Source organism: Neopelma chrysocephalum, unplaced genomic scaffold (genome assembly GCF_003984885.1).
Source record: "Neopelma chrysocephalum unplaced genomic scaffold, ASM398488v2 Primary Assembly neopelma1_69, whole genome shotgun sequence".
NCBI classification, from domain to species: Eukaryota; Metazoa; Chordata; class Aves; order Passeriformes; family Pipridae; genus Neopelma; species Neopelma chrysocephalum.
In genome coordinates this window covers 2,559,353-2,582,640 of record NW_020897729.1, presented here as the reverse complement: position 1 = coordinate 2,582,640, position 23,288 = coordinate 2,559,353, and the positions used below count along the sequence as shown (strand labels likewise).

The following is a 23,288-nucleotide window of genomic DNA, read 5'->3' as shown; positions in this document are numbered from 1 at the left end:
GGGATGGGGCCGGGATGGGGCCGGGATGGGGCCGGGATGGGGCCGGGGGGCTGCGCTCCGGCACCGCGGAGGCTGCGGTGGATGCGCTGCCCCGCGAACGCGAGATGCCAGCGGGCAGGACTGCAGGGGGTCATCCGCTGAGCCTCGCAACACTCGGCGTTGCTGGCGGGCAAAAAGAGACCCCAAGTTGGCCTTAATTGCGTTGCCACCCTTCCATCACCCCCCTCTGCCTTGCAGAAGGATCAGAGACCCCAGCTGCTCCCGCAGCAGCTCAAGCTGGATTCCCCCTAGTTTGAGCTAGACCCGTAGGCTCCAGGGAGGATGCAGGAGGAGCTCCAGTGCAGCCACATGTTCCCAGTTCCTCCCTATGCTTGACACACACATTGGACCTATGGGTAGGGGTTAGGAGGGCAGGGTACCCTGTGTGCCTGCAATGGGAGGGTTAGTGAGCCTCCTGTCTCAGCCATGCACCAATGCTTTTAATGTGAGACAAAACAATACACAAGTTCCCCAGGTGTCTTCTAGTTGTGGTGACTGTCAAGAGTTGCACTTCCCAACTCTGGCTTTGTATCTGAGCAAGTTATGGGAAGCTTGCAGAAGTTCTTCCCACAGTGCTCCACAGCCACTGCATAGGAATGGAGGGGTGAAGGAAATGCCACTTCCCCAAAGCGACTGGTTTGGGAGAAATCTGGCAGTGCCTCCCCTGCCAGCTCTCCCTGAAGGTGCTGGGGCCATAAAGCTCTGGCCTGGCCCTGCCCACAGGTCACATGTAGATGAACTCACAGCAGGGGAAGCACTTGCCTGCTGCAGCCCAGGCCATTCCCTCTTCTTCCCTTGGCACAGCACTGCCTCACTCACAGGGACCTGCCCTGGCCCTGTAGTAACACAACTGGGCACACAGGGGACCGGATCCAGCATCCTGCTGCTCTGCAGAGCAGTGAGAAGAGCATGGCCCAAAGGTGCCCGCAGGATGCCAGTGCTGGTCCATGGCCTGTCCTGGAGGGATGAGTGCTGCTTCCCTGCTCCCTCATGTAGAGGCTCCTTGGTCTTCCCAAGGAATCACCCAGCTCAGGGCTCCAAGAAGCACATGCACACCATGAAGCCAGCTCATATGCATCTGCCCTTGCTAAATCATTAGGAAAAAAAAGATTTCCAATTGATGCAGGGGCAGAAGGAGCAGCAGCTTCCCTCAGCCTCTCCCCTAAATACCAAACAGCCAGAGAGCAAAGGGTGAGCTTCTTCCTTGCTTTAGCACAAGCAAAAAAGCTCAGGGAGGGCTTCTGCTGACTTCAGCATCTCCCAGCCCATGGCCAGGGTTACTCTGACAGAGGTTCCAGCTTGGGACGGGTAAGGGTTGTTGTGTGGCAACTACTAACAGGCACTTTCTTCTCCTTCCTCACAGGGCTTTGAATCCATAGTCCACTTTCTCCTACCACGCACGGCCAGGCACGGCCATCCCCCAGGCAACACCTAGAAGAGCAGTGATCCCCCTGGAATGGACAAAAGACGTGGCTGTGTTTTTCTTTTTGGTACGAGGAGTCATGGCACCAACTGTTTTGGTTTTGTTACTTTTTTAACAAGTGCTCTCTATCTTATATATATTATATATACAAACACTCACCGAGACAAGGGACAGTGCTTTTCCAAGAGACTGATGAAGCCAGCTGTATAACGTTGCTGTTTGTAAATTCATGTCATGCATAAATGTATTTATGTTGTAAAGCTATTTATATATTGTTTATAAAGAGATATTTATAAAAAAATTATTTATGTAACTAAATGAAAAGTTGAGCATTGTAACATTTTTTTGTCCTAAGTAGTTGAAAAACTTTAAAAAAAAAAATCATTCCATGTGGCATTTTGTAACCTGTCTTTATTTATCAAATTCACATACAATTTAAATGTCAGATTGATTGATTTTAACAGAGCTAAAGAAGAAATTGTTCAGATGTTTTAGAAAAGTCAGGAGCAAGAGAAAGGCCAGCTGATATTTTAAGCTTTGATCCCATATGCAAAAGTAAACTTGTGAATCCTGTGATGCCCTGACGGATCGAATGCTGCCCAGTGCTGCGTGCAGCTCCAAGCCTCTGCAGAACCCAGCTGAGCTCATCCATGCCCAGATCCCAAATGGCACCCGTGGAAATGAGCCCATCATGTTCAACACCCGAGGCCTGGATCGACAGCAGGGTGACAAGGGCAGCATCTGGCCTAGACAGTTATAACTGCTTCCAGTCTGCAGGTTTGGGTCCAACTTTCACCCCGTAACTATAATATTATCACTGGGCGCCGGATGGAGACGCAGTCCCTGCTGACAGCAACAAAGAGCCCGCACTGGATCTGGCCCCCAGCTGTGCTGGTGGGAACAGAGCTTTATCCCAGAGGCGCTGTTATTCCAGGATCCAGCAGCTCACTAAGTATCTTGTTTATATTCCCATTCGCCAGCCCTTTGCTGCTGAGCTGTAAAGTCCCTTCCTCCAGCAGAGATTTATTTAACTGTGCCTGGGACAATACGTAGACAGACCAAAATATACTGAGGGCTGCCTGGTAAGGATTCATGGACACAGCTGCTTCTACAGCTTCTTGCTATGTAAAGTGCATGAAATAAATCGTTAAAATGACTTGGAGCTCTAAAGGAAACAGCAAGCAAGGGGGCAGGGAGCGCAGCAAACATGCAAACGCCTGCATGAAGGCTCTTTGGTCTCATTCTTCAAAGAGGCCTTAGAAAAAAAGAGTGGCAGGCGCCCAGCCCAGCCGTGACAGGAGTCACAAATTATGCCCTGACCATTGTAGTGGGCTGGGAAACAACAAGCATTATGTTCTGCTGGGCTCCAGTACCTAAGACAGGGCAAAAAGAAAGTCACCAAGATCCAGAGGCAGAGCGATCCTTTTCCTTAGCAACCACCAGGAAACCATAGAAACGTTCAGCCAGACTCACCCCAACTATTAGAGAACATTAGGTTTACAGACCAAGAAGATTCATTCAGACACCCGACAGCTCAATCATCAGGTCAGGAGCACACAGGTGACGTTTCTAAGCTTGCACGAGCACAGCCTCCGTCAGAGACAGGTACCCACCTCGTGGTGCCCACAGAGTCCATCTGGACAGGGAGCAGCAGCTGATGGACCACGTAAGATGTTGCCTATGGGGAACAAAATCAAGATCCTGGGAGGGAGGGAGGCAGGATGGGCAGGTAGCAGCTCAGTGCCCTACCCAAGGGTCAGCTGGAGCCCTCCAGAGCTGTCCATGGGTAATGACAACCCATTGTCAGGGCTCTGTAAGGCAAATACAACATCCTACAGCTTCACACATCTCTAGAGGGAAGGAGGAGTTAAAGAGATGCCCATTAGAGGGTACTGTCCACTGTCACCCAGCAAACCTAAGGGACAATAAGGAATTGCTTACTGTGCAGACCTTGCACACCAAGTCTGAAAAGAGGGTGTAAGAAGGTGGTGCTGCAGGTCCCTCTCAGAGTCCTGGTCCTTGAGCATGAAGCCAGGGTAGTGACCATAACAGAGTGCCAGGCTGGGACCAAGGTGTGGACAATTCCCCTTCCAGTTCTGGCTTTTTGCTGCAAGTCAGAGCTGGAATAAAATCACCTCCCTGGTGACAGAGGGGCTCTCCTCAACATGGTGGGGGGGACCCAGTCCAAGGAATTCAATCCACACAGTTTGACCACCTAAGTGAAGCAGAACCTCAGGGGAGATCAGAGATCACAGCACAGAGTCATGTACGGTCTGGATTCTCATTTCTCCTCTGCAGCATAGTCCAAGGGAAAAAGCACAGCACGGGTTCCTTCCATCTATTGGTAAAGAGCAAGGCCAAGGAAAAGGACAAAGCTGCACAGCAAAAGGACAGTTGCTTGGCGGAAGGAGAGGGATCAGAGTGAGAGCTCCTGGTGCAGAGCAAGGGGATAACAGCCTGGCTCCTCGCTTTGCTGCTTCCACTCTGACCAGGGATAAGTCTCCCTGTCCCTCAGCATGTGGATTCCCACCTGCAGGACGGGAACACTGTGCCCACATGGGGGTGTGAGCTGATGTGCAAGAGAGAAGGCAGCACTTGGGGGTGAAAGAGCACTTGGGATAACTTAGATCCACTCAACCTCAGGCTCCCCATGGCACAGCCAGACCGGTGGGTCTGACAGGCAGAGTGGCACTGCCAGCAGAGGACAGGCACCTTCCTCAGTTCGGTGGACAAGCCAGAACAGGAATCAGAAGCAGCTCCTTAGAGCACAGCAAGCAGCTGATATGGCCACAACTGGGTCTCCCTGACAGGGACTCAGTAGCAAATAAGGGCAGCAAGAAAGAGGGACCCACAGGAATCTAATTAAGAGTGGAGGAGGAGGCACCACATGCAGCAGAAACAAATTGATCTCTGAAACATCACTGCCTCCCCTGTGGGCCAGCTTGGTCAGATCCTCAAGACATCCAGTAAAAGGATCGAGGGCCAGCACTAAAAAACTCCCCTGCCACAGCCCAGCCCAGAGACAGCGTAACTGAATAAGAGATGTCCTGGATGCAAGCTGCAGCCTCAGGGGGTGGCATCTGACATCTCAACTGCAGGCTCAGAGAACAGCATTTAGCAGGTGTGTGTCCACAGACCTGGAAGTGAGGGGGGCAGGAGTCCCAGGCTCCGCTGTCCACACTCAGCTCAAACTGGCACTCTCAGCACCTGCATGTTTCCTGCACCACCAGCTGAATGAGCAGTAGCCACATTCAGCTTCCAAGTGGTAGCACTTGTGACATGACATAAGAACAGCCTTGATTTCTCCTCTCAGGAGCTATTCCTAGCAGGATTTGAGCCATAGGCCTCCAGCCTGAAAAAGCACACTGCTCTCTAGTGAAAAAGGACAAAGAGCTTTCTCCGGCACTGTTATACAAGTGCCTGGCAAAGCTCAAACAGGCTGGAGCAGACCTTGAAGCTCCCACAACAGGGACACAGTTGCCCTCTAATGTGTGGGAAAGCAGTTCTCTTCCCCCAGCCCACATTGCAACTTTTCCAAGGTATTTTTTGGCTGAAGAGTTACAAAGCCCAGCTCAGGTGACAGCAAATCCCAAAGCAATGAAGAAAAAGAAAAGCCCAGAGCCCCAGAGCAGGAGAGCAAAGGAATTTTCCAGCTGGAAAGGGACTTGAGGCATTGAGCAGGGACTGCCAGGGGCAGCAGCACACACGCCCCTGCCACTTGCTGCAGGACTTCTCCAAGCATGGGCTGCTTCCCTCAGAATGCAGAAAAACAAAGGGAAGGGATCACAGGGCAGCTCCCAGAGGGAGCCTGCGCTTGACACAAGCGTGAGTCGAAAACAAGAAGGGAATTGAATTCAGGCCCCTTCCTGTCAGTCAGCAACTAACCTTGTCAGAAGGGATGGCAGCACTAACCGAATCAGGCAATTCATTAGGTTTGGGGCACGCAGCAAAAGCCCACGCTCTCTGGAGCAGAACTACAGTGAAAATCCAGGGTAATGAGTTGCAAACTGCCTTTGTAAATGACACTTCTGCAGCGACTCTGGCAGGCTGGGAAAAGAGCTAATAGGAAAATCATTAGGTAGCATCCCTTTGATATTGTTGAAAACGGCACAGGCTATTTTTCCTGCCCCCTCCATAATTAACCTGGAATATTACCCATAATACTCCGGGCTGATATTCCCACAATGGACCACCTTATCTGCATCAGGAGAAAAGAAGGATATGCTACAGAGGAGGAAGATGACTTCTGGAAAAGCTTAAGATTTCCCCCCTACTGCATGTATGCATCAATTCCATCAGCAATGAACCTCTGCCCAGCCAGGAGACCAAAGCCCTTCACAAACCCCTGTCACAGTCAGCACACAGGAGCAAGGCTGTCCTGGGAAACGCAGTTGCAGAGGAGCTGATCTGCCCAAGGTTGCTCTCTGCAACTGCAGCAAAGCTGGAACAGGACACAGCTCTGCGCTTTGCCCCTTATTTATAACGCTGTCCTTGTCCTTGACTTCCTTTATGCTAAACCAGGCAATGGCCTGCACCTCCCGAGGTGCAGAACAGCTCTGAGGAGCAATGCCTACCCACCTGGCTTGTCTGCCAGCAAGGAGAGGTGTCATCTCACAGTCGTGATGTAAAAGGTACAGCATCACAGCTGGCAGGTGATCCTGAAGGAGCTGGTGCTCTCTAACAGCTGCGAAGGTGACAATGAAACACCGAGATGTTACTGCAATAGCCCAGAGCAGCCTTAGGACTGTGCTCATCATGAGACACTGACCGAAACATGAGGGCTGCTGCATCTCTGGGAAGAGTCTGGAGGGCTGGACAGCACTACTCCCAAACCTGAGACCCATGAAGATACAGCCTATGGTCAGACAAGCTCCAAATACTCGCAGAAAGGCTGATCCCTGACAGAGCGAGGCCTCGCTTACCCACCACAAACAGCTTTTCTGGAAACACAGAAGTATCATGTGTGATTACAGCATTTTAAAAATGCTTAATGATACAGATATTCTAAAGCCTCTATAGGAGACCTGGAGATCTGGAAGGGTGTCCCATCTTCTACCACAATTACACCAAGCAAGGGCTACTGGCACAAATTCTTTTGTGCTCTGTGGGGAAATACACATTTCAGGACTGTTAAATGACCCTATGGCATCTCATTACTGCCTGGAATTTCCAGTGTGTATATGCATTCACTGAAGCTTATCAAGAAAAAGCTGTGGTCACAGCAACCACACTCAGGCAATTTGCAACAAGGTATCTCCTGAGATGAAAACACTGTGGGAAAAAGAAGCGTCAGGGCCTATGGATTTGGAGACAGGGAGCAAAGTGCTGCTCTGCCTTTTTCTTGCCTGGTTCACCAGTCAGAGAGGGGAATACCACCACAGGGACACTGAGAACAGGGTCAGCCCAGGCTAGGGGGTAAACACGCACTCCCTTTACTTCAATCACTTACCTCTGGTAGCTCTGTGGTAGGGCCAAACTTGATGAAATATCAGCAAAATGTCAACAGTCCCTGAGAGACACGGACCTTCGTCACGGAGCAGAGTGAAACAATGACATATTTCTAAAAACTCTGCTGAGAAATTCAATCAGACTGTCAGGCTAAAACTCTGTATTAGGAATACAAGGTTGAGGTTACAAGTAGGAACTGAAATCACTCTAAACTTTAATTTACTTTCCTTGCTGCCCCTGGGTTACTCTCTCTCTTAGATTATACAAAAATATGCTACGTAGATTCAGGTTGTGGTTCCCTTGCATTAGGTCAGATGCTACAGAGGAATTAGTGGGGTGGAAAAAAAACAAGAGACTTTGTTTGGGACTAAGTGCCCAACATCTTGCTAGCAAGGCCTATATATTTGTTGGGCAGGTTCTTAAATTTCTCCATTTCCCCATTTTTAAGAATAATAAAGAGCAAGGTTGTTTCTCTCCATTGTAGTTTGCAATTGGCTCAGATGCTGAAGTAACAAACCCCAGCACAGCAGCCCTACAAACACACAAGCTTGGACTGTTTTACCCTGCAGGGGTGGCTTTGTGTGGTTTCCAGCTTAGCTGTACTCACATAAATCTGTAGAGAACTGAAAGTTTAGGAAAAGTCTGGGTTACCCATGTGATTTGTTACGTTCCAACACAGCTATCAAAGCTAAGGGCACTCTTCCTTCTGTCTCCTCTGCAATGAGTAAGCCCAAGTCTGCTTCACACACATGAAGCAAAGCATTTCACCCTCATAGGATAAGAACACTAAAACCAAAGCCACCCTCTGAGGTCTGTATCATTTTCCATTCTTACAGGAACTGAAAGCTGTTCAGCAAAATTCGCTTTGCAGGACTGGTGGGAGAATGGCCAACTCTTTCTACCACTGCCTCTATAGGAACAAAAGCTTTGCTTTCCCCAGCTTCACTCTGGAGAGCAGCTCTGAAGCTCCTGTACACGATCCATGGAGAGAGATCTGCTAGCCTGAGTGCAGCTCCAAAAGCACCCACTGGATTTCAGAAATCTGTACAAGACCAATTGCAGGACTGGTCTGAACAAATTTGAACACAGAAGGGTCTGTCAGCATCACTGACTTTCCCTCCTGCTCTCAACACAAGACTAACCTGGCATTCAACTTATCTAAGAAGGTGAGGAGGGAAGTAAAAGACAAACAGATTTTGAGCCAAAACTTTTTTTCTTCTGTAAAAGATGGACATCAGCATTGCTTTATCATATTCCAGAATTGCCTGATGTTAGCTGGTATCAACCGAGTCACAGCAGGAATGCCAGGGACATTTGTTAGCATGAGGCACAGCTTTAGGGCTAGGGCAGCCTACCAGCACTGCAATCAGCTGAGATCCTCTCTTCCATTTTCCAGCTCAGTGCTCAATTCCATATTAAACAAGCAGTAGTACAAGTGGAGCAGCAGAACACAAAGCTAGACAATAAAGCCCTGAAGAGCAGAGGGAAGGCAGCTCCATCCACTTTGTCTCCCTCCGGGTGGAAGAGGCAAACAGAAGTTCAATAGCTCAAAGTCTGCCCTGCTGCAATCTTGGAGTGAGCTGCGGCTGGAGCAGCTCTTTGCTGCCATAAACCAAAGCAGGGCAGGACACTCTCCCCGTGCCAGGGAGCAGTGTCCAGCAGAGTCCAGCAGTGCTCAGACAAGCTGCCTTAGCTGCCTCCAGCAGGCACATGCAATACATGGGAGTTTACATCAAAACTGCCTCTGCTCCCACCTCCCTCTCATTCCCATAGCACAGTTAAGCTCCCCGGGCACTCCCCTCTCAAAACTGTTCACAATCCAGTCCCCACCAGCCCCTAATTCATGCAACTCTGCTCTGAGTTGCTGCCCTTTCTGTAGTCACAGGGAGCCAACAGAATCTTTATCTGTTGTCCTTCTCAAACAGCACAGCACCTCCTGCATCCTTCCCTGTTAACAACTCTGCCTTCTGCTTCATTCCCGGAATAGCTTCTAACTCTTTCCTTCAAGCCAGATTCATTAACCAGCTGCTGCAGAGCTGTTTGCCTCCCCCAGGTACTCTGTGCATGTCATTTGTTAATGACTCATCTCAGCCTGGGCTCATCGCAGACACCCCCCTCCTTTTGCGGCACCAAGCCCGTCGCTGGCACACCAGGAAAGCCAAACACGCAAACAGCTCCATTCCCTCCAATACCCCAGTCCCTTCTCCGTCCTCTGTCACCATCAAACATGGGACAGCTCTTTATTCAAAGTGCTATTTCCTCCCTTGCTTCTTTGTTGATCAAAGGCAATGTGTACCGAAGCATGAATAAGATCCTCACCCCCAGCCAGGCTTTGAGAACAGCAAAAACGTAAGAACAAACTCGAAAACTTCCAACACACTAAAGAAGCTCCAGCAAACTAATGTGACTCCTGTAACTGGCAGGGAACAAACACCAAGGGTGCCAAACTCACATCTATTTCCCCAGCAGACTGTGGCTTGCTGAGGAACTAAAAACAATGCCCAAAGGCATTTGTATTCCTCCTGCCTCTTTACAGGACTGATATTAAAAACAGGAAGGAAAGAAAACAGAGCCTACTCTCACCAGTCAAATTCAGTGAGGAACTGGACAACCAGTATGCTGCAGCTGTCCACACAGCAAGCCAGAAACAGACCCAATCCATCTCTATCACACAGATTTGGGGACACAAAGTCCACCTGCACCTCTCAGAAGCTGTCAGCTAAACACTGGGAGAAGCTGGAATAGGAACTAGTACTGCCACTGCTTGGGGAACAGCTCCCCTGAGGTACAGGGGAAGGCTTCGTGCTCTGGACTTACTCACTTAACATCCTTCCCTGGGAATATTTTGGCTTGCATTTCTAGGGGGACAGAGAGCTGGTAAAGAATCAGAAGTTTGATCAGAATCAGAAGCCTCTGCGACTTGACCCAGAGGAAGCTGGAGAGGGGTTATTTAGATCTACCTCTCCAGATTACAAGCTGGTGTGCCTGCTCTGCAGGAGAAGAAAAGGAGAAGGATTTACTTTCAAAAGTGAACAAGTCCCATGACTGAGGACTGCAAACATGCAGATGGCAAAGAGTCCTGGTAGCAATAAGAGGAAGGCACGTGCACTGCACAAGCAAGCGCAGGTGACAGTTGGCTGCAGGACTGGAGGATTGTCACAGTCCTCTGCTTCAACAGCTCCCCTGCCCGCTCACGGGAAGCTCTTCCCTTTACAGAAGTGAAATGCAGGGGCCAAACTACAAAGTACACTCTGCTAGACCCAAAGGGAGGAATCAATTGGCCTAAGACAGAGTACAGCTACAAACCTTCCACAATCAGCCAAAGCTGTTTAGGCTCAGGACACTGGGCTCAGCTACCAGCTTTGCCACAGATCCTTCTGCACAAAATTAGACAAAGGTGAACTACTGACAAAACGTGAAGAGCGCTTCCCTGCCTCCCATATGAATGAGGGAGCTCAGTCAGACCTTTGGATAACATACACCAAGAAACAAGTAAATTCTCAAGTGAACAAGTGCCACTGGACTACAAGCCTAAAGCAGCCTCAAAGTCAAGACTCCAGACTCTGACATTAAATCAGCATTTTTAATTTTTTTTCTAAAATGTGCTGTTTCATGAATTGCTGTTCCAATGCTTCCCCCTTAAAAAAAAAACAACCCCACACCTTGACAAACTAGGTGCAAATCACCTGAAATTAGCCTGTAACAAATAAAAAACCCCACAAAACAAAGGCTGAAATGCTTTAGAATCACAACAATGTACAAAAACAAGGGAAGAAAATACAACCTGAAAGTGTTCAAAATTCAGAAAAACTAGTCAAGTCCATTGCTTCAGCAAGGGGATGCTGCTGCGACCCCTGCCAGTGGGTCCTGGGCCACCAGCCTGCCTTGATGCCAAACAGGCTCCTCTCCCGTGCAGACCACTGTCGCCAGCATCCAAGGAAGAGCGAATTCATTACTCTCCGAAGATATCAATGGGGGAAACAACTCACAAGCAGCTCTGGGAGGTCACATCACATTCAGGAGGAACAGTTTCTAGCATGACCCTGACCACCTGCAAGAAGGAAGGCGTGAAAGAGCAGCCTGCTTCCTCCTTATTGTATTGATGCCTCAGAGATGCAGAACAGTGCTTTAAATCTGGGAGAGATAAAAGAGCTTAGTAAGGGCAGTAAACAGACAGTTAAGTAAACAGCCCAGCACTGGATCTCACCTTCAGAGCGAGGTAGTGTGAATTTCACCCCAGTTTAAAATAGACAGGGGTAGCAGAAAGGCTGAAGACTACCATGTAAAGCAGTTCCTGGCCTAGAAACCTTCCTGCACTCCCTTTGGGAATGAAAAGATCTGTGTTGATGGCTTCCTCACTCCCAGCCTGGCTTTGGTAGCCACACTTCAACCCTGGGATGCTATAGAAGCTCTCCCAAGATCTGTTTAGTACAGCAGCTTCCTCAAGGTTAAGCAGCAATAAAACTAGCTGGGAGGGAGCAAAACTGTCCACAGATATTTTGGTTTTTTCCTGCCCCTTTTGGTTAGTCCCTTTCTTTAAAAGTCCCTCTTCAGAAGACCAGAACAGGGACACCCTGAAACTTCATAGGGGCAGCACAGTGTAACTTAGCCAGGTGCTGCTAACTGGGAGCTGTATTCAACAGGGCTTTTATCTGCCAGCCTGGAAGGGACTGGCCCAGAACCCACCGAAAAGGAGTTGCAGGCCCTTTTTGCTCCTCCTGTTGTCATTCCTAACTGAATGACAATTTAGATGGTACATTCTAGTGGCGGCTGGAGACCAGCCCTTTGACTTTGGACATCTTCTTTGTGGGCTGCCTTTGTTCTGTGTGTGGAGGGCACTCTCGCTCTACCAGCTGCTGTTCCATCTCCTGTGCCGACGACGAGGCTGTAGCTTTTAATGTTTTCTTTATGTTTGTGACCTGGCCAAGAAGAGACAGTGAATCAGCACCTGCTTCTTCCTCCCCTCACAGCAGAAACTCTGTTCATAAACATATTGAAAATCCCCTGGAGTACAGAGTGGAGATTACAAAAGAGACTCTCCCAGCAGTAACATGCTCTGCATTTGACTTTATTAAAGGTAATATTTCATCCTCAATTACAGTCAGAGCTGTTAATATTTCCAGTCTGGGTCAAATATGGAATAACGGGGGATTCCTTTTTTTTTCCCTAAGAGACAATGGCACAATATTGTACCACCTTTCTTTCTGGCTGGAGGGACCTACTGCTGCCTTGGTGCAGAAGGCAGCCATTGTACCTTTCTGTTGGCCAGAAGCAAGAAGGCGAAAGAAGACTGTGAAAGAAAAATTTACTCTTAGGACAGCACTTGAAAAGGGAAAATGCCATTTGACCTGGCTTGCTGGCTGAGCCACAGGTATTTGCTAGAAGCAGGAACAGAAATTGGTTTCATGGGAGGCAGCAGTAATGTTTCTGCTACTCCGGCTGAAAAGGAGAGATATGTCACCAGGCACCATCCTCTGTCCCCTGGAACTCTGTAGGGCTCACTACAAATACAATGAGGCAACTTTAAAAAAAAAAACCCCAAGGTTTGGGAGTCAGGTGCACCAACACCAGGCCAAAGGCATCTGGCAAACCAAACGTGCTATGGACGCCGATCGAGCCGCCAAGCACATGCAAACATAAACCTGCAGGGATGCAGCACTTTCCAAGAAATAATCCCTGATCCAGAGCCTCGGGAGGCCCGTTCCCACCTTCCCGGCGGCTTTAGCCGGGTTTGGTGGCACGGGCCGGGCCGGACCGCGGGCTCGTGCTGCCACCTACGGGCGGGAGCGCGCAGGGCCCGGCCGGGCCGCCCCGACCCCCGGGGGAGCTGCCGGGGGCACTTTTTGCAAAAGCAACGAGCCTCGAGAGAATTTCGTTAATCGCACTTTCAGGTGCAAAACAAAGAGAACTGGTTTATTTTTGCCTTCCTGACTGCCTGGTAGGAAAGGAACAGAATTGTATCAAAGCTTTGTGCCGAAAGCACAGTTTTCCACACAAATCAATGTAGGACAACAGTTAGTGTAGTCACACACCCTAAATTTATAAAAATGTATCAAGAAAGATGCAATCTGCTCATAGTGGGCAAATGTGTTGTTTGTGGTCTTACTAGCACTCAGAAACAGCCGTGTTTTCTTCCTACCCCACACCTTGTTTGCATGATTGCCAGCCTGCTTCAGAGAGCCATGACCATCAACCAACCAGGTGTTACCAGATCATTTTCTTCAGCAAACAGACACTTATCAAATAGCATAGAGCAGCCTGAAATTAATCTGTACCCACCTCCATCTCTACCTGCTGCTGAGTTCTGTGATGGTTCTCTTTGTACTGGTTGGCTCTAAGTACTTGCTGCTCAATTCCTAAAAGAACTGCCTCACAACCATCGCACCTGCAAGATACAAACAATGCCAGTGTCTACAAGTTCTCTCTGGAGCAGCTCAGTCAGGCACTGAAAAGTCACACTCATCCAAAAGTTTAAGAGATTATTAAATTTATACCTCCTGCTTAGAGTTGCAAAAAGCTGGCAAGAAAAGCTTTGCTGCACACTCAACACGTTTCACAGCATTCTCTAGAGAGTCTGTGTTACTCTTACCATCAAAGAGTAACGGCAGGTTCAATGTACTTTCAACCCTTCTTTTCAGTCAGAATTATGGCTTAAACAGGGATGCAACGTATTATTTAAAAGTAAGAAAAATTTTAAAATTAAAGAAAAAAGTAATACTGAAATAAGTGTTCAAATGACAAGAACTCGGGACTGGAAAAGACAAAAAGAGAACTGGCAGTGGGTTCACTGTTACCTTCCAAATAGGGCTGTAAGGTCCTGGAAGCTGCCAGAGCCCTCCTGCCATGATGGGACTGAGAGAGTTGGAGTAGAGAAGCAAAAAACCTGCCCCAACCTCAGGACAGTGTATTTACCCAGCAGTTTAATTACTTCTCATGCGCTCATTACCACAGCAACTAGGAAGCAATTCCCAGTCAGCTCAAGACCTGCCACAGGCTCCACAGTCTATAGGGGAATATCTCCGGGTGGGAAAGGAGTCCTAAAAAAAGATGAGAAGCAACTCCTGGCAAAGATACAAAATGATAATACCACAGTCCCACTAGGGTTGCAGGCAGCAGTGATTCTCTAGAATTTGCCCACATCGTTCTCATCACAGTGAAAAAGGCTGAAAAGTTCTGTTTTTGTTATCAAGTGTAACAGCAGGAAGGGGAGTAGCTCCCACCACAGGACCTTGAGTCCAGTTTGGCACCTCTCTTTGCAAAGGCCTCTACTCCTCGCTGAGGTCTTGCCATGTAAAAGCAACATTGTGAGCAGAAGCTCACAATGTGGTAGTTTGGCTTGATACATCACACAAATTGAATCTCAGATGGGATCTTGGAAAACTTGCCCAACAGACTCCTCCTCCACGTGCCGATTTATAGCACAAGACTCCTGATTAATGGAACATGGCGAAATTGAGCCAGCTCTTGAAACTCTGAGGATAAGCTAAAAACAGGACAAGCTATGTACAAGGAACAAGAAAGGTAGAGAGACTGCCTCACCATTCCTGGAGTGTTTTGACAATGTTACTGATGTCCTTCTTCTGAATGTCTCTACCAATACAAAAATCCACCTCTAACACCTGGTTTCGTTGATCCAACTTCCCCTGGATAATATCTGTATAAACCGCTTCAATAATCAGATCTTCCAGCTCCCTCAGATTCCTCATATCCAGATCCTTCAGCAACACAGAATAGGGAATGCACTAAAAACAGCAAGACCAAGAATAAGTTAACAGTCCCAGAGCCAAAAATGAACAGCTAAGTCTCAGAAGGTCAAGACTCAAATATTTATTGTATCCTACACTTTAACCTGCACGTGCAGCAGTGACTGATTGTGGCAGAACAAACACCTGCCAGGGCATGAACCATTCTGTCACAACTTCAGTAATTCCTGAAGCTTTGGTATTAGCACATTACAGAAGAAAAAAGGTAATGGGATTGTAGAAGAAATTAAGTGTTGCTTAGCCTTCTCTAGAACAAAAAGTCAGTGTTTTTAAGTATGATTCTCTGTTTCCAGCAGTGAATGAACCATACAAAGTTTCCCAGGCCTTCCTGACCAATTTGCATGTCAGTTCAGACACGCTTATACCTCATCCATGGAATTCCACTGGGCTAATGTCCCATATGCACCAGGAGAGAACACTGTACACTGCAGGTACTTTCCCAGTACAGTGGTTTTTTTGTGAGTACTTATGCAGTCTGAAACAACTTCAGTGCTATGGAATGGAAGATATTTTCTAAAACTAAACCAAGAGACAAGTGCTGTCACACTCCAGGCACGTTACCTTCATTCTGGACGCCAGGCTTACGATCGTCAAGTGCTTCAGCTTGTTCTTCTGAGTCACTGTTAATTCAGGCAGGTTGTCTTTGTTTGCTGTTAATGCCAAAAAGACAAGATTCAAGACTTTACTTCAGAAATTACATAATCCAGGGCTGCAGAATTTCAGGCACGTTATGCTACACTAAACCCTGGAAGGCTGAACTCCTCCAGCAACTGTGGGTGCTGGTGAGCAGAGAGTGCTGCTGCTGCAGACAGATTGGCACACCCAGGGAGAGAGGGAAAAAGTTAAAAACAACTCGACAATTCCATGCTTCTCTGCTTCTTTAGTAATTCTGGTTCTGGAATTAGAAGGTAATTCTCAAGTGGTGCCCTGCCAAAACAGTTGGTCAATGTTTTGTTTCTAACAAGTAATTTTTATTTCATTAACAAGCTGACAGAATAAAATCTTCCTCCCTGGCTAATCTGTTTGCAAATACAGCTGGTCTTATTTCTCTAAAGAACTGCAGAATTTAGAGTTGAAAATGTAAAGTACCAGGCTGAGGAAGAGAGGAAAAATTATTAATCTAGATGGCCACACTGTCACTGTATTATATCTATGTGCCTCATGAATATTTAAAAACAGAAAGGAAACTGGCAGCTCTCCAAAGCAAAAAAACTCTTTAAAATATCTACTTTAATGGAAATTAATGTTTCAGGGCCACTCAAGTTCTCCCATCCATCCCACCTCATCCAATACTCTACATTTTGACTACTTTTACCCATTTCTCTTTCTTCACTAGAAAAGGAAGAACGATCTGTGCTGTCACATGCTGGGACAAAAGAGCCATGAAGAGAAAACACATCCTCTAATCAGTCACAGAATTCATGAGGCTCGTGTTGCTCCACAGCCACTGGAATTTCCAGTCCTTGCACTTACAGATGCCACTTCTCCTTACAGGAACTAGATAGCTCATCTACCACAGTGATAGCCAGCACTATGACAGAATTCTTTGTCACACTCTGTAATGGTCTGGATGAGGCTGCTACTCACAAATGAAGCATTAAATTGTAGCAGAATGGAAGCATAAGCACCAGAGATAAAAGCACATTTTGACAGATACAAAGATGATTCACACATAGTCCTTCTGAAGCTGTATAAAAGTCATTATTTCAACTTCTATTTTAGCTAAGAAATTCTTTATTTTGTTTCAGCAGTGCTGTCACGGAATAAAAGGTTGCCTCATAAACCATATACGTTTTTATAAATAATGCAGAACAATTTTGTCTAAGTTTTCTGCAGTTTCCTTAACCGGTGTCATCTAAATTTCCAAACAGATGTCTGAAATTGCCCTCTGCAGAGGTAAGTGGTCTGTGAACATCAATGAATTCTGCTACAGACCAATTCCATCCAGCACTGCAGTCCCATCCAAACCAGTAACACACCACGCTCTCTAGCCTTTCCTTTAATTTTAGCAATTAAAAAGCACATATGATCCAGAGAACCCCTACGGAGAACTCTTCTCCCAAGCAAATTCTTTTCTTGGACACTTTCCCCCAGCCACACTCCACCAGGCATCACAGAAAGCAAGGAACTGCCTCTGACAATCCCAGAGGGCAGCCCAGCCCTGCCCTGTGCAATCAGGCAGCAGTATCTTACCTACATAGTCTCGGTATGTTCCGTATGCAAACAGGTTCAGCAGCTGGAAATAAGCAGCATTGGACCCTTCAGCAAGCTGGGTGGGGAGAAAAGAAACTTCACATTAAACAGGAACAGTCGACACAACCCTGATAATCAACTTCTCCAGAGAATGGTTTAAGCCTGCATAGGACAAGAAGTAGCCAGAAAAGCAATTACATCTCGGTCTTAAAGAGCTGGACCCTTTCCAAGCAAATTTCAACAGTTTTAGAGTCAAGGTGATCCAGCCATTTCTGTGCACCAGAACATAACTACAGTTTGGGCTGTCAACTGCTTTGTACAGCACCTCAGGGAGTAAAAGAAAGAGGCAAATCTTAATTTCAGCTGACAACCTACAGGGCCAGCTCTTCTCCTCATGTGATAAGCAAGCAGGCAATGGTGATGGCTGGTTAAGCATCCTGGCTATGACTGTGAAAGCTAAGGCAGCTCACCTGCAGAGCCACCACAGCTTCAAAGCAAAGCAAGCTGGAACGCTGTGAGTTGAATGCATTTGAACACTCAAATGTAACAGCACTCCTTGCCTGCAAACACTTCACTGGAGTAACAGCAGCACCACGCAGTGATTTTTATTGATTGGGTTTTTTTAATAAAATTTGCTGCACACAAATCCAGGGGAAAAAGTCCTTGTGATTTGATGCTGAATAACCATAGAGGTACTTCTGGGCATATTTAGGAGCCTGTCTGGAAAGCCAAACTCGCTGCACACTGCGTTATTCCAGCTGCAGAGATACTCAGCTTAGATTCCCTCATTGGAGTAGAGGCAGGGGCTGGCAAGGCATTCTCAGCAAAAGCTCTGGAACTTACTTTCCATCTTGGTTTGAAATGGTTTGGATTTGGTTACCACTCAGGCCTGATACACTAGACATCTGTTCACAAAGACTCTTGGAGAGCATTGAAGTTCTGCTTTCCAGGACAGCAAAGGAGTAGAAAGGGATTTTTTTTGTTGCTGGCTGGCTAAGTGCCTTCCTAAAACTGTTACTGTGCTGTTGCCAGATTTTTGTTGTGTTAGCAATTGCATCAAGGTAGCAAAGCTTTATATAGGTATTTTTTAACACCTAACATATACAAGGCAAAAGAAACATCAGTCTCTCACACACAAACATCTCAGAACCAAGGTAAGTCGCATCAGGCCCTTCCTGGCACAGAAATTTCATGCACAGACTGTGTGTGGAAGTTTCTGGGGATCCCTCATATTGGGGAAGTGCAGAAAAGGGCATTAGGATGGAAACTCATCTCTTACCTCCTGCACGTTTGTTAACTTCAACAGCTCTCCAAAGACATAAACCCCAGGAGCCTCCAGCACTTGATTTATAAGAGCAGTCAGAGCTGAGCCACTTGTACCTTTGGCCAGTAAAATAAACTGCTCTAGAAGATTGCAGGACGGTTTCTGTTCTCCTGCCATTCTCAGTTTTCAATCTGTCAATAAAAGAACATAATATTAATACATCTTCCTCCTTTGCTGAGTCCTGGCAGTGGACCAGGAGCTGCTGAGCTTGTTTCAGTGTCAGCAGAGCCAGGTCCTTCTCCAGCACCCAGGGGCAGGCCACAAACCCAGCAGGTTCAGCTGCTGATTTATCTGGGGAGCAAAAATGATTCACACAGTATCTGAGCAAAATTTCTGTCTGCTCAGTCCCCTAAAAGGATCTGGTCTTGCCAGTAGAAAAGGAGTTTAGATTTCATGCTGTTTTCAGACTTTTCCTTATACTGATTCTGCCAAATAATGCCAACTGTGAAGATGCTTATTGATACATCTATTAGAGGTCAGCTGAGGCTTCCTCCTTCCTCATTACACACCCCAAAAACAGCCACTAATATAATTCCCTGTGAAGGACTGATCCACACTGTATGCCCACACATTACATCTTTTCCTTTTACACTGGCTACAGATAAAGTGTGTGCACATAATTCCTACTGCTTTCTGAGCCCAAAAGGCAAAGAGAACTGGCCTGCAAAGCAGCTCAACAGTCTGCACTGCACAGTTCAAGTGTTTTGGGTTAACTGGAAAGCTCAAGTGATAAAAATACCCTGTCTACAAAGGCTCTATTTAAGTCCCTCTAAAGAGAGGTCTTTGTCTTCCTCTGCTGCCTGACATTTCTGGTGTGCATGTTGTCTCCCAGCACCAACATGTTGTTTTTGAAACCTAAACCACTATTTATTAACAAGTTCCACAAAACGAGTTGTTTGTTTACAAACAACTGAGACAAAACTTCCCAAGCATGTTATTCAGACACCAAACAAAGAACTTGGCAGATGAGGGGGGGGAGTTGTGCTATGTTTGTATGGGATAAGTATCAAGTAGAGGGTGTAACCTTTACTCTGGTGAAGAAAACCAAACAAACAGCAGAGAACCAAACACTAGAGATTGTGTCTGGTTCTGTGTGACCACCGGGCCCACATCCTCCCCCGTGGGGGGAGCACAGTCACACAGGGGTTTCACTGTTTCGCCAGGCCTACCCAAATTAAGGCTTGTGAAGCCATCACAACTTCCTGTATTAGTCAACTTCTAAAAATACATTTTACCCTGCTATTTTACACCTCAATGGTCTCAACCTGAGCAGACAGCCTTTCACACTCTGCACACAGAGATGTCTCAGCTCTCGGTGTAAATCCTCTTTCCGTCAGAGGCACAAGCGCAACACAAGAACAGCACCTCCGTTCTGACTGAGAAATCCCTGCAATACAGTAACACTCAGTGTGGGTTCCTCATACACCAGTGCTGCCCTCCCTACTCATGGACAAGAAACAGACACAGAGGACAATTTCCTCAGGAGAGCACATGGACTGGGAGAGCTGGGAATTGGATTCAGATTCCCCGGTTCCATTGTTTCTCCCTCACAGGTAACCAAACCACACGCTGGAGCGTGAGGTTACAAAGGACTGGCTGGCTGCATCCATGCCCTGACAGGGAAGAAATGCCAACGCTTTGCCCCTACCCGAGTACACGTTCAGACAACAGCGGTGCTATTGCAACCTGTCCGCACACCCGGGAATACCTCGCTGCTTCCACAAGCGCCTTATCCTGGTGAGAAGTGACTGAAATACACAAAACACTCCAACGGAGCTTGGCCAAAGGCTAAGACAACCCGTGCACGGGGACAAACCGGGCTTCTCTCCCGGTCAGGCCTCTCTGGGGGGGTTTCAGGGCGGGAAGCGGCCCGCAGACCCCGCACAGGGAGGCGGGGGTTTCCCGGTCCTGTCGTCCCCCGGCAGAGCCCCCGGGCCCCACCGAGCAGGCCGAGCTCTTCCGCAGGGGGTGATTTACGGGGGATCCCTCACGGCCGCCCCGGACCCCGGCGTTACCTGTCGGCTCCCGGCCTCCCGCCCCGCCGCTCCCGGCGCTGAGCCCGCCGCGCCTCAGGCCGCCATGATGGCGGCGCCGGTGTCCGCGCGCGGCCCCTTCCCCCCCGGAACGCGCGGGCCGCGCCGAACGTTCCGCCCCAGCCCGGGAGGCCGCAAGGACCGGGAAGCACCTCCCGGCATCCCTCGGATACCGGGATGGGTGTGCTGGCGGCCGTAGAGCCACGGTCCGGCGGCCCTTGGAGCAAACTTCACCGAGCAGCTGTTTCAGCACAAGCAAGGGAAATTCCCGCCCCTCTTTCTGGGGATACGGGGTGCGGTGGCGGCATCGCGGGGGTTTGCAGCCCCAAAATAGCCTGTGCGAAGGGTCACCCTGGTCAGGCCACTTGGTCATTGGAAGTGGGGCCATTGTTAGATGGAATGGTTGCACGGGGCACTGGAACAGGCTCCCCAGGGAAGTGATCACAACCCCGAGCCTGGCAGAGCTCAAGGAGTGTTTGGACAATACTCTCAGGCACGTGGTGGGGTTCTTGGGGCTGTGCAAGGAGAGGATTTGGATTTGATGATCCTTAGGGGTCCCTTCTATTTCTAGTTATTCTATGAATCTGTGATTCTATGTGGAGGTTAATGGGCATGTGATGGGATTCTTGGAGTTGTCCTGTGCAGGGCTGGGAGTTGAGCTTGAGGATGTGAGTCCCTTCCCACTCAGGATATTCTATGATTCTACCAGCCAGGCCTCTCAGGCCAGTCCTCCTGGGAAATGCCAAGAAATGGGGTGCAAGATGACATGGTGCTAGAAGTGATTTTTAAACTCCATAGAAAAATGGTCCATACAAATGACAAGCCAAAGGGCAGAGCTCTGGCTGTGATGTGAGGGAGCAGGGAGGAAGCTAGAAGGGTTCAGATCCTCTCCAGGACACAGATCAGGAGCCAAAAGACTCTTGAGAGGGTACAAGAGCAAGGGTGGAAACGAGGGAATTGGGGGTTGTTCCGTCATGAAGGCCTGTAGGCTCATCCATGCCACGCTGTGAATAAAGTGTGCCTCTGCTAAAAATCCTTCAGCCAAGAGCAAAGTGCTTTTGGCTTTCAGTCAGCCAGTGCCTGAAGATCAAGTCATGGACCAGCACAGTAGGAGGGGGGAGCTTTCAAGGAATGAACATCAGAAATTATTAGGGAAACTGATGGGACTTATCCTGAGCCTCAGAGCCACCCACAGCAGGTCCCCCAGGGTCCCATCGTCCAGAGAAGGGATGCCAGACAAGCACAGAGATACAGGTGTTGGAATGCTGTTGTGACACTCTGGGCTTCAAAGCAAATTGGATGTAAAGAAAACAGGCCCTGCGCTGCAAGGGAACTCAGCCAGGGCTATAACAAGCCATTCAGTAATTTACTTAAGCCACACTTAGCTCCCATCTGCATAGGGAGGGAGAATTACCTCTTTAATCTCATCCTAACCAGGCCCTTCCCCACGGTTTGTGTTGGCCCAGACGTACTGGAACAGTGGCCTTGGACAAGCAGTGCGTGGCCTCCTTTGTCTCCAGTCTTGTTAAAGCTCAGATCCCAGGCTGAAATAGAAATGGAAATATATGATTGTGAGCTATTTTTCATGGATTGGTTTTGCAACCTCTTGCTAGAGCCTGTGGGTAAAAATCAGCTGTAAGCCCCATGTAGGTCAGCCAGGAGGGCCTGTCCTGCGCAGGGAGATGTTAATCCATTTTATCTTTTAATGTTGGCATTATCTCTTGACTCACCCCATCTCTTCCCCTTGTGATTCTGCAGTCCAGGTCTCTTTCAGGCAGCAGATAATTCAACTAATTTCCCTGCACTGCCTGAGCAAAGAAACCATAAATCCAGAGTAACGTCCTCAAGCAGTGGGGTCGTGAACCCCCAGATTTTGAGAACACCTGGCCTCACCAAGGAGAGGGCTGACAGGGAAAGTACTTTTGTGTTTCTTTAAGTTTTCCTTATCTTTCCTAAATGAGGTGGTTTAAATAAAAAACTCTTGTGAAAAGAGGTACATGAGGACCTTACCAATAACCCACATTATATTCAGAATTCGTGCACTAGACTAAATTAAGCTGCCAGGATTAGGACCTGGTTCCTAAAGTGTCTGTAATAATTTTACTTCCCAACAACTTATAGCAAAATAAAATCAACTGTTGGCACCGTGGCATTGTTGGAGCAGGAGCAAGTGCACCTGCACATGACTGAATGGCCAGTAGCCCTAGGGGAAAGCTTGGCTGCATAAATGCTGACATCATCCCAGATGCAGTTTATTCCTCATCTGTGTGTGCTTCCCCCATGCTTCATCCATTCGTCCTCACTCCTTCCAGCCTCGTAACCCCTGCAGCTGCCAGCACACACCTCCAGAGCATGGAGTGATAGGAGCTGTCAAACTCTCTGCATTTCCCAGGATCCAGACACTCAGCTGCTCGCTGGACTCTCATCTCACACCTTGGCAAGGCAAAGAGTGATGTCTGGGTGGTTGCATGTGTGTGGTTGTACAACCTCTTCCATCAAGTGTGGGGTGAGATGAAGCCCCAGTTAATTACACTATCCCCCAATTATGCTGCTCTGCAGAAACACCAGTTTGTGTACCTGCACCTTGAGAGAGCAGCTGCTGGGGAAGCAGAAAGCAGGCTGGAGGTGCCTTCTCACCTGCAAGGGCAGCTCAGAAACCGCCACACCTGCCAGAGACGTGAAAGCAAAGGGGAAGTTTTCAGTTCAAAGTAGCACCAAGGGATAGTGAGAGTTGCAGCAACCTTCTTGCAAATATTGTTAAGATTGCAAAGATTGTTAAGACAAGTGCTGTTTGTGTTAATGCAGCCCAAGGATTTTGCAAGGAGATCCCGGGGTTTCTGTCACTCTGAGTTGTGCTGTCACATGTTCTACTGCTGCTCCTGCCTGCAGTAGTCACAAGAGCTTCACACTTCAGCCATGAGCTCTTTAGTGATTTTCCGAAGTTCAAAAATGAGAGGCCTGTGCTTCCCTACATAGCAAGGCAAACTTGGGAATTCTGAGACTTGGCAGAAAACACAAAGGTTCCAACTCAAAATTCCAGGAACATTCCTACCCCTGTGGTACAG

The 23,288-nt window shown here is 48.1% G+C and overlaps 2 protein-coding genes across 2 annotated transcripts in view; one reads left to right on the top strand and one right to left on the bottom strand.

Annotated features, from left to right (window-relative positions):
* The window catches only part of NPPC (natriuretic peptide C), an 11,372-nt gene extending 9,514 nt beyond the window's left edge, over positions 1-1,858 (top strand). The window contains exon 4 of the mRNA XM_027685800.1: positions 1,403-1,858. The gene's annotated coding sequence lies outside the window, so the exon portion shown is untranslated. The remainder of the gene's footprint in view (positions 1-1,402) is intronic.
* COPS7B (COP9 signalosome subunit 7B) lies at positions 1,859-20,268 on the bottom strand. Its single transcript, XM_027685789.1, has 8 exons — positions 20,206-20,268; positions 18,146-18,321; positions 16,867-16,942; positions 15,235-15,323; positions 14,450-14,652; positions 13,190-13,295; positions 6,912-11,829; positions 1,859-6,146 (listed from the first exon to the last, which is right to left on the bottom strand). Exons 2-7 carry the CDS (start codon positions 18,305-18,307, stop codon positions 11,671-11,673), a joined length of 795 nt encoding a protein of 264 aa, XP_027541590.1. The 5' UTR covers positions 18,308-18,321; positions 20,206-20,268; the 3' UTR covers positions 1,859-6,146; positions 6,912-11,670.
* Between the last annotated feature and the right edge of the window lie 3,020 nt (positions 20,269-23,288).

Bases quoted from the DNA above. Each gene is read 5' to 3' on its own strand.
- COPS7B (XM_027685789.1), bottom strand. From the start codon at position 18,307: ATGGCAGGAGAACAGAAACCGTCCTGCAATCTTCTAGAGCAGTTTATT. The intron at 16,943-18,145 runs GTAAGAGATGAG...CTCCCCACCCAG, and splicing joins AGTTAACAAACGTGCAGGAG to CTTGCTGAAGGGTCCAATGC. The intron at 13,296-14,449 runs GTGAGGCAGTCT...TGTATCTTGCAG, and splicing joins GTCAAAACACTCCAGGAATG to GTGCGATGGTTGTGAGGCAG.